General features: G+C 38.8%; 1 protein-coding gene across 8 annotated transcripts in view; it reads left to right on the plus strand.

The window, feature by feature from the left end:
• The window catches only part of MAPK10 (mitogen-activated protein kinase 10), a 148,658-nt gene that overhangs the window by 62,581 nt on the left and 71,869 nt on the right, over nucleotides 1-14,208 (plus strand). For 6 of the 8 annotated variants that reach the window (XM_032108574.1, XM_032108576.1, XM_032108573.1 and 3 more), the window contains one exon: nucleotides 5,207-5,278. In XM_032108574.1, coding sequence (XP_031964465.1) covers nucleotides 5,207-5,278 — 72 coding nt within the window. Of the gene's footprint in view, nucleotides 1-5,206; nucleotides 5,306-14,208 lie in introns of all 8 variants that reach the window. The other 2 variants (XM_032108581.1, XM_032108580.1) reach the window with 1 other exon arrangement.

Genomic DNA, 14,208 nt, shown 5'->3' on the forward strand with positions numbered 1-14,208 from the left:
CTCTGCTGGTACACTTTGTCATGCTGTGTGAATTTGGTCAGGTCTTCATTATTTCCTACACTCTTCTTGTTGTTTACACAAGGCAGAATAGCTGAGTTTCAGCAAAGGAAAATATAGTTACAGGACTAGAGCATAACTGATAGCTTCAGAGAACTTAAAAGATACTGTGGTGAGAGTATGTATTTTCAGATAGAGTGTAATTCCTGTACTGGAAATGCATGAAATTATTCAAACACATTTTCAAAACAGGAAGCATTAATAATTCATAAATGTTAATCTTTGAACATTAGTGTTTTTCAAAAAGGTTTTTAAGTGACAACTGAATTGATCAATTGCCCCCTCTCATTGAATTAGGACAGGATGGGTTTTTTAAATAACTTTAAGTGATGGTGCTATTTCATTAATTCTTTTCATGCTCTGAATCTGTATGTTCATTAATGAAATATTTAGTGAGGAAGTAATAAATACTTTAATTCTCCTTTTGTAGCACAAGTGGAGAACTACATGTCACTGAAAAGAGGGAGCACATTCACTATACCCATTGTGCACGTCATAATATTTGAGTGGTAATATCAAATAAACAGAAATGCTGGATTTGATTTCTTGATATGAATATATATTGCTTCTCCTTATGATTGAGACTATCACAATTGATGGGACTGAGCAGAGATTATAGCATTTTATTGGTGGGTGTCCTTGATTCTTTTACAACCTTCCAGTTTGCAGCCACTCTGTGCCAGGTTTAAATCTAGTAAAGTTTTACATACTATTTCTGTCTACTTTGTCTCCAGCTGCCATTTGATTCCTCTTTAAATTGGAATTTGCACTTCTAATTTTTCTTTTTCTTTAAATTCCATGTGGGGCTACTTTTAAAATTAGGATTTGAAGCATTTTTTTCCATTTTGTTTTGTTGTAGGGCATGTAAATACCTCTCAGAGTATAGTCTCAGGAACATGGGAGGGTGGTGAGAACAGCCCCTGGGCTAGTTTGTGATATTCATTTCAAGTGCAGAAGCACTGGTTTAAATACAGGTCAAAAGGCTGCTGCAGTTTTTCCTCATGAAGAACCTTGTTTCAGCCCTGGATTGGTGCATTTGACACAGATGGTTGTGCTGTGGGGTGAAATGAGCAGCCCTGCCTGCCTGGGCTGTGATGAAGAAAGCAGTACTGCAGCAGGGCAGCTGGCCCCTTCATCTCTCTGAATTAAAGTTACATGGAACTTTGCTGAGGATTGACACTGGCCTTCTGAACTTTCACAAAAAGCTTTAAATATACTGTGGCAGGCTGAGGCAATATCCACTGGGCATATGTCTGTTGATTAGGGGATACAGGGATGAAAAACCATAATGAAAGTATTTTCTCAAAAGTGACTGTGATGCTTTTTACAGATGAAGCAGCTCAACATGGTGGGTGCAAGTGCTTAGGCTCTCCTTGGAGAGGAGCAACAGCAACAGCCCAGACCCCTCAGACTTGAGGTTTGCTTCTCTTAGGCTTAAGGCAAGCACAGCCTTCCTGTCCACGATCCAGGAGCCACTTATGTAAACGATAGTGCAGCCTGGGTAGGAAACAACACTCCCTAGGCCAAAAGATTTAATCTGACTGGGCCAAATTGCCCAGACATTCCCTGGGTGCCAATATCATGCAGCACTGAGGGTGAAGAAAGAATTTGAGGACCCACAGAAAGATTTACTGTGGGAGGCTGTATTTGAGAACTGTAGCTACTGTTGGTTTTCTAGTCTGTTTTAACTGCTCTCATTGCATGGTTTCTCCTCTGCTCTCAGTAATTATACTAATAGTATTGATTTAATCCTTTCAGTCTTCAAAGAGCTTTTTGAATAATAATGAGATAATCCTCCTGACCCCTGGAGAGACAGATAACCATTATTAAAAGTAAATAGTCCTTGTCCAGAAAAGGCAGATTTGATAGGAGCACTGCAGGTAAAGAGAAGTTCATGCCTGAAATTTGGGCATGTCTTTAGTCCACATTCTGTTTTGAAGAATAGCTTTCCATAAGGGAGGCAGAGTAGAGTGAAGAAGAGGATGGCAAAGCAGCAGGCTAGGTAGAGGCCAAGCCTTAATGGTTCCAGCCAGCAATTCCCTTGGGGTCTGTTCTACTGTAGAGCTCAGAGGATTTTCAGGATTTTCTTTATCTTGCCTTCGTGTCTACTTTCCTCCTCCTGATTTCAGTGCCTCCTAGTTTTGTTTTGTCTGAAAGTAGATCATGTGTTTGCTGCTGAGTCTTGTATGTTTTTTTGGGTTCTAGCATACAGATACCTTGATCATGATGAAGATTTGGGATCCAGTTGTGGTGTTGGTGTTTCACAGACAGGTTTTCTCCCTGTGATGCTACTGCAGTCTCTGGCTTCCCAGAGTGTTTTATTTGTTTTATTCTATCAGCACTGTTCCATTCTCCCAGTTCTTCCCCCCTTGGGTGATTTCAGTCAAGATTGAAAGATAAAGTGCCAGAAGTGGGGTAAAGAAATATTGGATGCTTATACTCTCACGTAAAGCTCCAATCCCTGGTGAGTGACGCTGTTTGTCTCAGTAGCTTCTTGTTTTATAACTGCTTTATATAGTAACACAATTATCTCAGCATCAGGCCAGTTCTTTATTCTGACACTTCTTAAACATCTCGAGTGATGTGGTGTCAGCTCGCACCAGAGGAGACGTGATCAAGGAGATCTGTGCAGATGGGTGTGAATGTATTTTCTGCCTGAAGGAATTAGAAGTTACATACATGTGTGATTGCTTACAAGGCACTGAAGGGAGTTTTGTATGAATTCAATAAACACTGTGTAAAACATGAGCTCAAGTCTGTTTTGTCCTGGGTACGCCTTTCTGTGCCACGGAAAGGTGGCATTCATTCCTGTTGTACAACTGGGGGAACTCAGTTCCGTGGTGATTCGTTCGGTGTATCTCATGTACAGAGGAGTATGGGTATTGATCTAGGCCATTAAAACTTACCATGCTTCTATTATTTTATAAGCATTAACTGCACACAAGGACAACGTAATAAATTCTAAAATGCATTCCAGTTCATAAAACTCACCAGTCTGTTGTTCTGCCCGGGGTGACCATTAACAGCTGCAGTGATTCCTGTGGACAGCTGAGGAGCTGGGTATGGCTAGTAATGCATATATCATGCAAAGTGCGTCTTCTCAGTAGACCCTCACAGCAAATTCAGGGAGAAACCAAATTCCCTGGATTTTCTTCCCTTCCTTTCTTCACTTTCCACCATTAGGCTCTGTCTTGAATGTGGTATGTCCTGGCTATTGACATTTCAGTCATTCATTATAATAGCAATATAATCATACAGCCACTGTATATATCTGCAGCATGACAGTGTAATTACCTGCTGGCTTTCCAGAAATCATTGGCAATATGACTAATGCTAAAAGCTTTTTTTCTGGTTTTTTTTTTTTTTTTTAAATAAGCTTCCTTTCTTCTTTTTGTTCTAATAGAAACTATTATAAACCCTCTGTGGAATGTGAGACTGGTAAAGACATGACTCACTGGGCAGTGAGACAGCAATCTCAGACACTGTAACATGATGCAGAAAAGGTCATAAACTTGCTTTCATAACAGGATTATTCATACATTCATTCATTAAAAATTAAACACCTGTGGGAGCACATGATGCATTGAAGTTAGCAAGTATTGGTGAATACTTTCTTGTAGTTTCTTTACTCCTAATCAGTTGGTGTGAGTCGAACTTACTCCAAATTAAGTATTGCCTTATTCAGTGCCATTTACACTTGAAGTTAGTTAATTGTTCCTATTGAAGACAAGCGCCATAGGTAGCTATATAGAGTTTCAGAATCATGACTTTATGGAGTGATGGTTGGAAGGTGGTTTTGTTTTCATTTTTACGTCTTTACAATGAGCTTATATTTAAAAGAAAAACATGAAGTTCTATATTATTTATCTAATTTTAGTTAAAAGTTGCTGTTTTTTTCATTATACTGTTAACAGGTTTTTGTTTTGTGTATTTGGCTGGGTTTTTTGTGGTTTTTTGGAGTTGTGCAGAAGAATTGATGTGCTCCAAAGTCTTGTGACATAGCTACCTGTCTCAGCCTGATAACATTGCTGTGGGTGTTTTTCGTTAATGTGCCACACTAGAATGTAGCTAGGACAGGATTGGTTAGGCAGAGCTGGATGTGGTGCTGTGGAGCTTAATTAAAACAGCTGTAATAGGGTGCACAGGGAGGCCTGTCTAGCCTAGTCTATGGCTCCCTGGGCTAGTATCAGATGTCTGGGAAATCCAGAAATAGGCTGAGCATGGAGTGGCGGACTGTGACTCAGGGGTGTCTTGAGTCAGGGGTGATATTTTGGAGGTTAATAGCCTTCAGCAGGTTTCTTCTTATGTGAGTTTGCCTAATCATATTAGTGCTTATGTTGACTTCTGGCTTCCACAGCAACATGAGACAGAGGGTTTCACTGTGACAAAACAGTGTGTGAAGAATTATCTCCTGTTGCTGATTCTAACTCTCATAACTTAACTTGGTGACACATATTTCTTTTATTTGAAAAGAAAAATGGAAAATAATTTCTCAGTATGCCACTCATTTTATGGATCTCTAGCATATTTCCGCTCAGTTCTTTTCTAGGCTAAAAAAAATACATCCCTAGTCTGTGAGGTTGTTTCATGTAAGGAATCTCTATGTGCTTTGGACCTTTCTTACTGCCCATTTCTGTAGCTTTTCTAGTGGTAGAATATTAAGACCAGAACCAGAACTACATGGGATGTTCACGAAGTGGTTGTGCCATGAATTTATACAGTGATGTAATTAGTCTTTCCACTTCTATAACTTTCCTAATACCTGTCAACTTAGGACTTGAGTTTTTTCCTCCCCATAATAATAACCATCTCCTATTCCCACATTGTTCAGAACATTATTGACCTGATTTTTTTTTTTTTTTTGGTGTAGGAATATGCAAGTGACATGATAAACTTTGAGTTAATGGCAGCAGTTACTGTAAAGTTTTCCAGATGTAACCAAGTCATATTTGGGGCCATAACCTTCACAAGCATCAGAAAGAATTTAAAGCTTTTTTACAGTTCAGTGTTACAACATTTCTGTTTTTCACAAGCTGGGTAGAAGGTAAAACTCAGGTTGGTTTTAGAATCCAAATGTAGCTAGAGCTGCATCATACTTGCACATCAGCAGCCAGACAAGATTTCTATGTCTGCTTTTCTTTAATTGCAGGTATTTATGAGCCGCCATTTCTTGTATTATTGTGGTGAACCTACTCTGGATGTGAAGATTGCCTTTTGTCAGGTGTGTGTTCCTTACAGGTAAAACAAGGTACAGTATATACTTGTACTTCATTTTTGCAATACATGCTGTAATAAGAGAAAAATAGAAGTGAGTTTCAGTAGCCAACTGCAAGTAACTGGTTATAAAGATGAGAATAAATACAAAAAGATAGAGAAATGCATCACAAAAAATTACTTTTCTATTTGCTCTCAAGTTTATTTTGTAGTTTAGTCTTAATGATTTTTTATTTTGTTTTGCTAAAATATCAGTTAAAACATCAGTTAGTATTCTGATGGTTTTTTTAGTGAAAAATAATGGCACGGTTTTCAAACAGAAAAAATGCAAATTTAAAGTATTTTATCTTAGTCTCTTTTTCTGAGACAGAGCCTTTTACATTGTAGCCTGTGACTATAATTTTCTGTTTACCTTTACAGGAAGTGAAGGAAGGTTAATTAAAATTGTGGTGTTTGTCTTGTATCCCATGGAACACCTTGTACTATGCAGGTTCTAGGGGTCATGAGACTGCAGTAAAGCCATTTCTGTATTTCTACATCACCCTTGAAACTGTTTGATCACAATGTGTGGAAGTCCTCAAGGCTGAAACTAAATCTTTGATGCAAAGGAAAAGCTTATTGATTTATCCAGTTTTTGGTTCTCTTGGTTAAGTTAGTTAACATATATATATAAGTCACAAAACTGTGTGCATAATTTTCCCTTGTGGATGAAAGATGACTTTCTTTCTCACTTCAGAACGTTGTTTCATGCTTGAACTCTGTCTCTTCATAGTTTTAAGGTTTTTTTGTGAGATGGGACATCAGTAATCTAACAAACCAGAGAGCTATTAGGGATATTCTTCATTTTTTGAGGCTGGAAACAGTGTTGCATTCTTAGAGATGAATTTATGATAAACACTACTTTTTTTCTTTTATATTACATAAGGAGTCCAAGTGAAAGCACAATTGTAAAAAAGGAAGAGCTATTACTTTTGTGTAAGCATTTAACACGAAACAGTGACAGGTGCTGGAAAGTTTGCTTTATGCTTTTTAGTTCAGGAATACTAAATATTAATTTTGCTGAGAAGGTTGAATCTGGACTTACGAATCATCAGCTCTGGGATGGGTCTTGACTATTCAGTTTAATAATCTGCTTAACTGTCTTTTCTTTTTTATCTCCCATTCTTCATGTGCATGTGTTTAACTGGCTTAATTCTTCCACTGGCAACTTTGTAAAATGCTGTATTTTTGTAATGTTTTGACAGAGATCACTTCCAGAAAAAAAAAACAACCCTGCAAAAATTGCAAAAAGGGGTTTTTTTTTCTCAGATTGTATGAGAAAAGTGTTATTCATGCAAAATTCCTTTCACTGTGCAGAACAGAGGTTTTTTGCACCTCTCTCCTGTTGACTTTCCTCTCCTTTTTACTTAGACCATTTCAGATGCATTTGTATCACTGAGATTAATTCCTGTTTAATGGCTGCAGCCAGAATGGCATCATCCAGTACAAAGAGACACTATCCTGACACTGTCGGAAACAGAGTTCCATCCTTCAAACACTTATCACACCCATACCTTTTCAAGGTCTTCAGATCAATTCTCCTGAGGATAAAAACTGGTTTAAGCTTCATGTTAATTTATTTTCTCCATAAAGATAGGCCCTGATCCAAATAACAGCTAGAATTATGTGCTAGAACAGTCTCTAAATTAAGTGTCTGGTTGCATTAAGACCTGTCTTGGATGCTGTTCATTTGTATTGCTTAGAGTGGGATGGGGGTTACATCTCTGTCCTTGGTCCAAAGAGCCAGATCTTTATTTAGAGACTAGGAGTAGTGTCCAGGTAGTAATACTGTTTATTCCATTCTTACTCCTGCTTCCATTTCAAATTTATACCTCACTGCAGACTCTCTAGAAAGCATTTGTGCTGAAGTGCCTTCCATAAAGTTTCAATATTGAAGAGTATTAGTACTGGGGGCGTATTTTTCTTGTAATATATGTTTGTGGCCTAAAAGGCATAGCTTTATGTTCTCTGAAGGAAAGTGACATACACATAAGTACAGGCCCTTTCTCTTGACACAGAGCTTATGTCACTGAGCAGACAAGTTTTGTATGATGAAATGCTAATTCAGCAGGAATAGAATTTTAAGGATTTCCAACTGAAGGAAAAAGAAAGGCCCTTCCTGAGAAACACTCAGTCGCGTAAGTAGAGTAAATATATACCTCCCCACACCTTCACCTCACTGGCAGTATAAAAGCACCCAAGTCTGGAATTACTGGACGTGGGTAGCCAATTCATGTTTGAAACAGCCATCTTTTTTAAGGCTGAGGAAAAGGATATCTGCTTTTCTATCATAATAGAAAAGTAGGACAAGAAGGCCAATAGAATTTCTTCAGACTTTTGTAAGGCTGGTATCACCAACAAGCTTTTATCTGTAGGGCCCTACGTATTTTTATTGAAGCACAAGGTAAGGCAGAGCAGTGTATCGTGAGTAGAATAGGACGTTAATTTTTAATACTAATACATTAATAATATTTAACAATGCCTAAAGGATACAGTTTTCTTCATCCATATTTTTTGTTATTTAGTCTTTCAAGATGTTTTTTTAATCAAGACATGTATAGAATTTACATGTTCCCTAAACTGTAGTTATATGGGATACCTTTACTTAGAATACTATTCTAAATGTAGTGTGTCCTGTGATTATGCCTTCTATCCAGTGGGAGATTAGTTGGTATTCATAAGCTATCAACAAGTGATTTCTGTGAGTAAAATGATGCTTCATAGGGTCAAGAGCTGTCTATTTCTAGCTAAAGGTGTGATTATTTAGCTCCATATAGTCTTTATTTATAAAATAGAGAATCTTTTCATTAGCTATGGTCTTCACATCAAATACTGTAATTATATAGTTCTATTGAGAAATCTACTTTCTCTCATGTATGTTTGGCTACTTTTTTTCTTTTGAATCTCTGATTTAGTTCCTCTCCATACAGAAACCTCAGTCTCAAGGAACCTTTTCTTTCAGTGCTTCTTGATCAGTCCTTCCAACCTTCTTTGGTGGGATGACCAGGGCTGTGGTCAGCATTGAACTCTTCAGCCATCAGGGGAATTAGGAATCATTTGAAGTAGTGTTTTCTTGTGCAGATACTCACAGATTGCTCACCTGGTAGAAGTCTGGCCTGGAATGAAGGACACACCTCTGGGACTTCTGAGCAATACGTGACACCACAGTTATAAATGAGCTATGAAAATTTGGTGCCTGTAAGAAGGAAGGAATTAAAAGTAGTTGAAGCTCAGTGAACAAGTGGAGGACAAGAGAAGGATGAGTAAATAGTGCTTTGCTTCATGTTTTGAGCAGATACAATTGAAAAGGAGAAGGCAGACTTGCTGCTTTGTGTGTAATCAGAACTAGGTAAGGGCTGGGTAAGCTGCTGGCTTTTTGGTATCAGAAGAAGTTAAACAAGGACAGAGTGTTTAAACAAAAAAACGCAACAACAAAGAAACCCCAACCTAACAAAAAAATTGCCCAACCAGCACTTAGAAATATTGTACTCCACTTAATAAAGTATTTTAATATGATGTGTTAAAATAGAGTGGATAAAGCAAATGTAAAAATATCAAACACTGATCAGTCATGGTTGAGTTGTTTGCAAGGGTCTCTTGTCTACTTGAAAGGCTAAATGCATAAAACCCCCTCTCTGGAGGACAAAACAGCTGGAGAGAGATTAAAAAAAGGCCAAAAATTAGCTTTTAAATCCCACTCAAAGCACACCAAAATCAGGAAGACTGGGTGACTAATACAAGCCTCACAGGAGGAGAATGAGGTGGAAGAATGGAGAACTGTGGTGTAATGTAGCTGGTAAGACCAAAATCTATAATATTACATCCAACCACACACACACACACAAGATGAAACCCTGTGTAGGAGATTGAATCACTGTCTATGGACTTTTGAGTTCAGGGAGAGCCAGAATAAGTGAGAAGTCTGGCTTTATGGTGAAAAAAGTAGATGTAATTTCTGCCGTAAATGTGTCATATGCAGAATGCACAATTAAAAACAATGTAGTAGATCTTTCTATACAAAGATACTCTGTATTTCCCAAAGTGACAGCTTCTGTGGCCATTCAAATTTACACAGCAAAACACGTGACCCTTGAATATGAAGCAGAGGGCTCAGTAAATGCAGGTTCATGCCAGAATTCTGGCACTTGAAACTTCTGTGAGATTTACAGCTGCACAGGTGGGAGGATAGCCATTAAATTCGTGGTGCTGTTGACTTAGCAGATGCACCCAGGTGGGCAGGGCTTGCCTCTATGCATGTTTTCAGAGCTGGCCAGAAGACTGAGGGTTTTACCATACTTGTGAATTTCAGTCTGTACAATCTCAGCATTTGACTTTTAAATTCGGAAGAACATCCAAATTTGAACGTCTTCTGATAGAAGGCAGGTTACAGCCATCCGTCCCCCACCAGGTTCGGGAAAAAAAAATTTCCTCGGAGGAAAGTGAAAGGGAAAAAACCTATTTATTTAACAGACACAACGCACAATGGGAAAAGAATAATGCTGAATAATGCTAAATAATAAAATCTCTTGCTGTGGAGAGAAGCCTGGTAAAATTTTAGAGTCCTTTCTTTGGGCATGATCTCTCTCTCTCTCTCCTCTTCAGAGCTGGGTCTGCAAAGGCCACCCTCTGGGCCAATGGTGTAGGATCTCCTGGTGTGTTCTGAACAATTCCAGAAGAGAAGAAGAAGAAGCCAAAGTCCCAGGGAAAAAAAAAACTTTCTTGCCTCAGCTCGCAGACTAGCTGAAAAGCAAAGGGGTTTAACCCTCCATCTCTCTCCTGAGAAAAGGACAGAAAGCTGGCTGAACAGCAGCAAAAAGGGTGCTTCCTCTGCACTTGCCGCGCAGAAGCACGCAGAGGAGATAGAGTGACCTTGGAGCACAAACTGCTCTGAAAAGTTCTTCTGGCTTTTCTTCTTTCTCTCACACCCAGTTTTAAAGGCACAGAAAGGCACAGGAATCATGTCCAGGCATAGAGCTGTGATACGGGATACCCATCATAAAGTCACCCCAAGACAAGATTAAACTGTAGCTTTAAGATATTATCCTTTTGGATCCTGAGGGAACCAAATGCATCCACCTCTCAAGCGTGCTGTTGTCCTTATCAGTCTCTTTGTCTGAGGCGGGGTGGAGATGTGGGGGCTGCTGGGGAGCCATCATGATATCAGGCTCAGAACATCCTATCTGCTCCATCCTGCTCATCTCTGGGCTCTGTGCCAGCTGCAAATTTGGAGTCAGCCTTTCAGTCTTCCATCTGATTCTTTTGCTCACCTGCATTTACACATGTGGAGTGCTTTAATTGATTTCAGTAGCCTTGCACCATGGCACCCTTGAATTCCCACTGGGATTTCTGTGGGCAGGCAGGGAAGGATGAAAACACAGAGGTGAAGTTTTCCCTCTGCTGATGCTGCCAGTGGACTCTGTGACAGCACTCACAGTCTTGGAGATGCAAGCGACAGCAATTTGCCTTAAATTGCTGCTAGCATGGTTTGTATTTATAAAAGCTGAAATGTATGAGATGCTGAGCTGTAAGAAATTGCCATATTTTAGGCTCATCAATAATAGAAGGAGTGGTGTTCAGAAACAAAGTTCTGTCAGTAAAATATAATAAGTATAGTTATTTTGTAGGATAGAAATGGACAAATAAAATGGGATATCAGGAAGCAATTTACCTCGTATTATAAAGAATTTCATTATTTTACTTCTGTTGGGCTTTTTAACCCTTTTGCTCTCTGTACTCTGAAAGAAAGGAAAAGAATACAGCTTGTAGCTCTGTGTGAGGCAGGAAGTTATTTGAGTTTCACGGAATTTTTAAGTACTTGTCCTTTGAAAGGAAAATATATGCTCTCCAAACAGTTAGTAATGGTGGGAGTATCTTTTTCCTTCGTCTCAAATGCTTGAGTCTTGACAGTTTATTTTCTTTTCTCTTTCTCACTTGTCAGGATACTAAGTAAACATCATTGCAAATGTGGATACATGTTTAAGTGAGCTAACAAGGATAGTTAGGTTTTCAGGGCTGAGAAACTTTTGCTTCTCTTACATTTCTCAGTATGGAGGAAAGAGAATGGCATTGGGGAATGTGTGGGTGTGGGTGTTAGGAGTTTTCAATTAAGTACCGAAAGGAGAAAATAATGGTTCACACATTTTTGTACATATGAAATAAAGGCTAAGTTCCTATCAGTGTTAAAGAAATGTAATTTCGTTGTCCAAATGTTTATGGAAACTAAGAACAAATAGCAGTCCAATGCTTAACTTTGAGGAATAATCCTTCATCCTACACAGAGGTCTGAGAAACTTAGATGTGTTTTGTTCAAAGCTTCACACCTGCAATGTTTACTGTTAATCTGGGGCCTCAGTATTGTAGCTTGTCCAAGTTCATTTGAAGTTCACCTGAAAATTTGCTAACTCACTGGAATTCACTTTACTATATGAGACCTATACATTTTTACTATGACATCCTAAGAAGCAAACCTGATTGCCATGTGTATCTATGAACTTCCTTCCCTCATCTATTTCTTAATATAGTGCTGATACCTAGTTTCTTACGATGTGAGTCTCAATCACATTTGAAAGGAGTTTATGGTTAGGTGCATATACAGAAGGGTGTATACTGGAAATTCCTAGCCCTGGGTTCCTTTCTGATGCCACATAATTAAAGCTTCAACTTAAGCTGCCTGTACAGAACTTGTAAGCATTGTGTAGTAAAACCTGAATCTGAAATAGCTTAGTGGTGTCCATGAGGGGCAGCTGGGGGAATATTAATATCTGTACCAGCTCCAAGGCTTCTGAAGGGGTTTGAGTGAGCACTGAGGATGTAATGGGACAAGACCAGAATGTAGTGTGCAGGCTTCTTTTAGATGAGATATGCAAATTTGAAGATTTGGAGAAGAACCTTTTCATCAGGGTTTGAAACTAAAACTAACATTGGCATGCTCTATAAGGAGCATGAACTTCCTTACTAAAGGGAAAAGGTTTTTTACCTTAATTTTGGAGTGAAACAAAACTGCCATTTCCTTGTCCTCATTCAGAAGTGGTTGTTGAATCAACCAGAGATGGTTCTTGATTAGGTGTCAGCTTGGTTTGGGGATCTGATCAAATGTGATTAATCCAATAATGCCGTTAATTCATTGATTTAGGGATTTGATTTAAATCAGCATCATGACAAGGATAGTTATATAATTCTTCTCCTGGTTGTTATGAAAGTAAGCAGTGCACTGGACTTTAGAAGCCTTACTGTGCTTTTATTTTGCTAATTTAGATCTTGGTAAAAATTGGAAAATGTAGAGTAGGGTTTTTTTGTAGTTCTTTTGCACTATGGGTTTAAAGTGAGGAGGCAACTTAGTGGATGACTTAGAGGCTGTTTTGCCTGTCCACAAAGCTGAAGTTTTTGTCACTCAGAGGAGGCATTCTGCTTGAAGTGAGCTTCAAACTAAACCAGCCTGCCTTGAATTTTAGAAGTAATGCTTGGTGTTTGTTTCCTTTCAAAGACCTTACGGGGCACAAATATTTAAGTAGGGAAGAAAATACTAATCTAAAAAGAAAAAGTGATTTCATGAAAAATAAAGCAGTATTTACCTTTCCCTCTCACACACAGTTAGGAGCAGATTGTCATAGCAATGGTCTGTGTTGTGCAGAGGAGAGCTGCTCATCAGGACATTTCTGTCTTCTTACCAGTTGTGGTCTTCTGGGTCCCACAACTTTAATTGCTGTTGACTGAAGCCATTGGATATGTTAATTACCCGTGTAACTGAGGTGCTACAGAGTGGTTCTGAGCTGTTTAAATTGCTTTTTAAGACATTTTTCGATTTAAAGTAACCAGCTGCTAGAACCACAGCAGTTCAGAAACCCCACTGTATGCAGCACGAGTTTCCTGAGGCTGGTAGTTCACATGGTCAGGCTAACTTAAAAACAAGTAATTTCTATTCTAGACACAGGGTGATAAAATATGTGTTCCCATGTAGATCCACACCACACAACGAGCTGTCAGGTAGCTTGGGAGTAAGGACACAAATAAGTTGTGGCAGGCCTGGCTCATCCAAGCCTTAACACAGTCATCCAATCTGTTTAAAAAATTCACTCTGTCTCTACTTCCAGAGGAGCTGGCTATGAGTCAGGCTCACTCAGGAATGCAATTTTTATGCTGGCACTTTGTGTATAAACATTGGTTTCAGAGTAATGGGTGTTAATGCTGAATATGTCCTGCATTGTTCTGATAGTGACATCAGAATAAAACATGCTCCAAATGTGTTTGTCTAGCCAGAGAGAGCTGTGAAATTCCTGTCAGTCAGGAGCACGTTATTAAAAAAAAACCAAAAAACCTCTCAGTTCTAGGTCTGCTGTGAATACCTGAGCTGAATAGCCAAATTTATTCATCTCTCTCTGCCTAATGGAAGAAGTTTTAAGACTAAGGCTACACAGTGTGAATCAGATCAGCCTGTTTGTCTTCAAGTGGGAAAAAGTCAAACCTCTTTTGGAGTCATTTCACTCTCTGGAAGCTTCAATTTAGTGCTGCGTCAGCGTCCATAGATCTCTCCCTTTTTGTGTTAGGGCAAGGCCTCCCCGGCTCTCCCCCTCGCAATATTTGATGAACAAGTTAATGTAAAGTTTCCACTTGGTCTTCTGAGATAAGACTTTGTGTTTGACTAAAGAGCTACATTTGTTAAAATGTTTCAAAGTCTCTAAATGAGGTGTTTAGGATGATGCTCTCCAGTGCCAAAGTGCCTTCCAGTCAGATTGTGGACAGAAAAATAATAATCATTTTTCTAAGGCAAACCTTAATATCCAAGTTCTTTGCAAGGTCAGTAATCTGTTTTTAATGGCCAGATTTTTGGAACACTAGAATAATGTCCTTTTTAATTGAAAGAGTAATGTAATCAAAATCAACTTTACTTTTTTCCCAGCT

The sequence above is a fragment of the Corvus moneduloides genome, chromosome 5 (assembly GCF_009650955.1).
Source record: "Corvus moneduloides isolate bCorMon1 chromosome 5, bCorMon1.pri, whole genome shotgun sequence".
In the NCBI taxonomy this organism is placed as follows: Eukaryota; Metazoa; Chordata; class Aves; order Passeriformes; family Corvidae; genus Corvus; species Corvus moneduloides.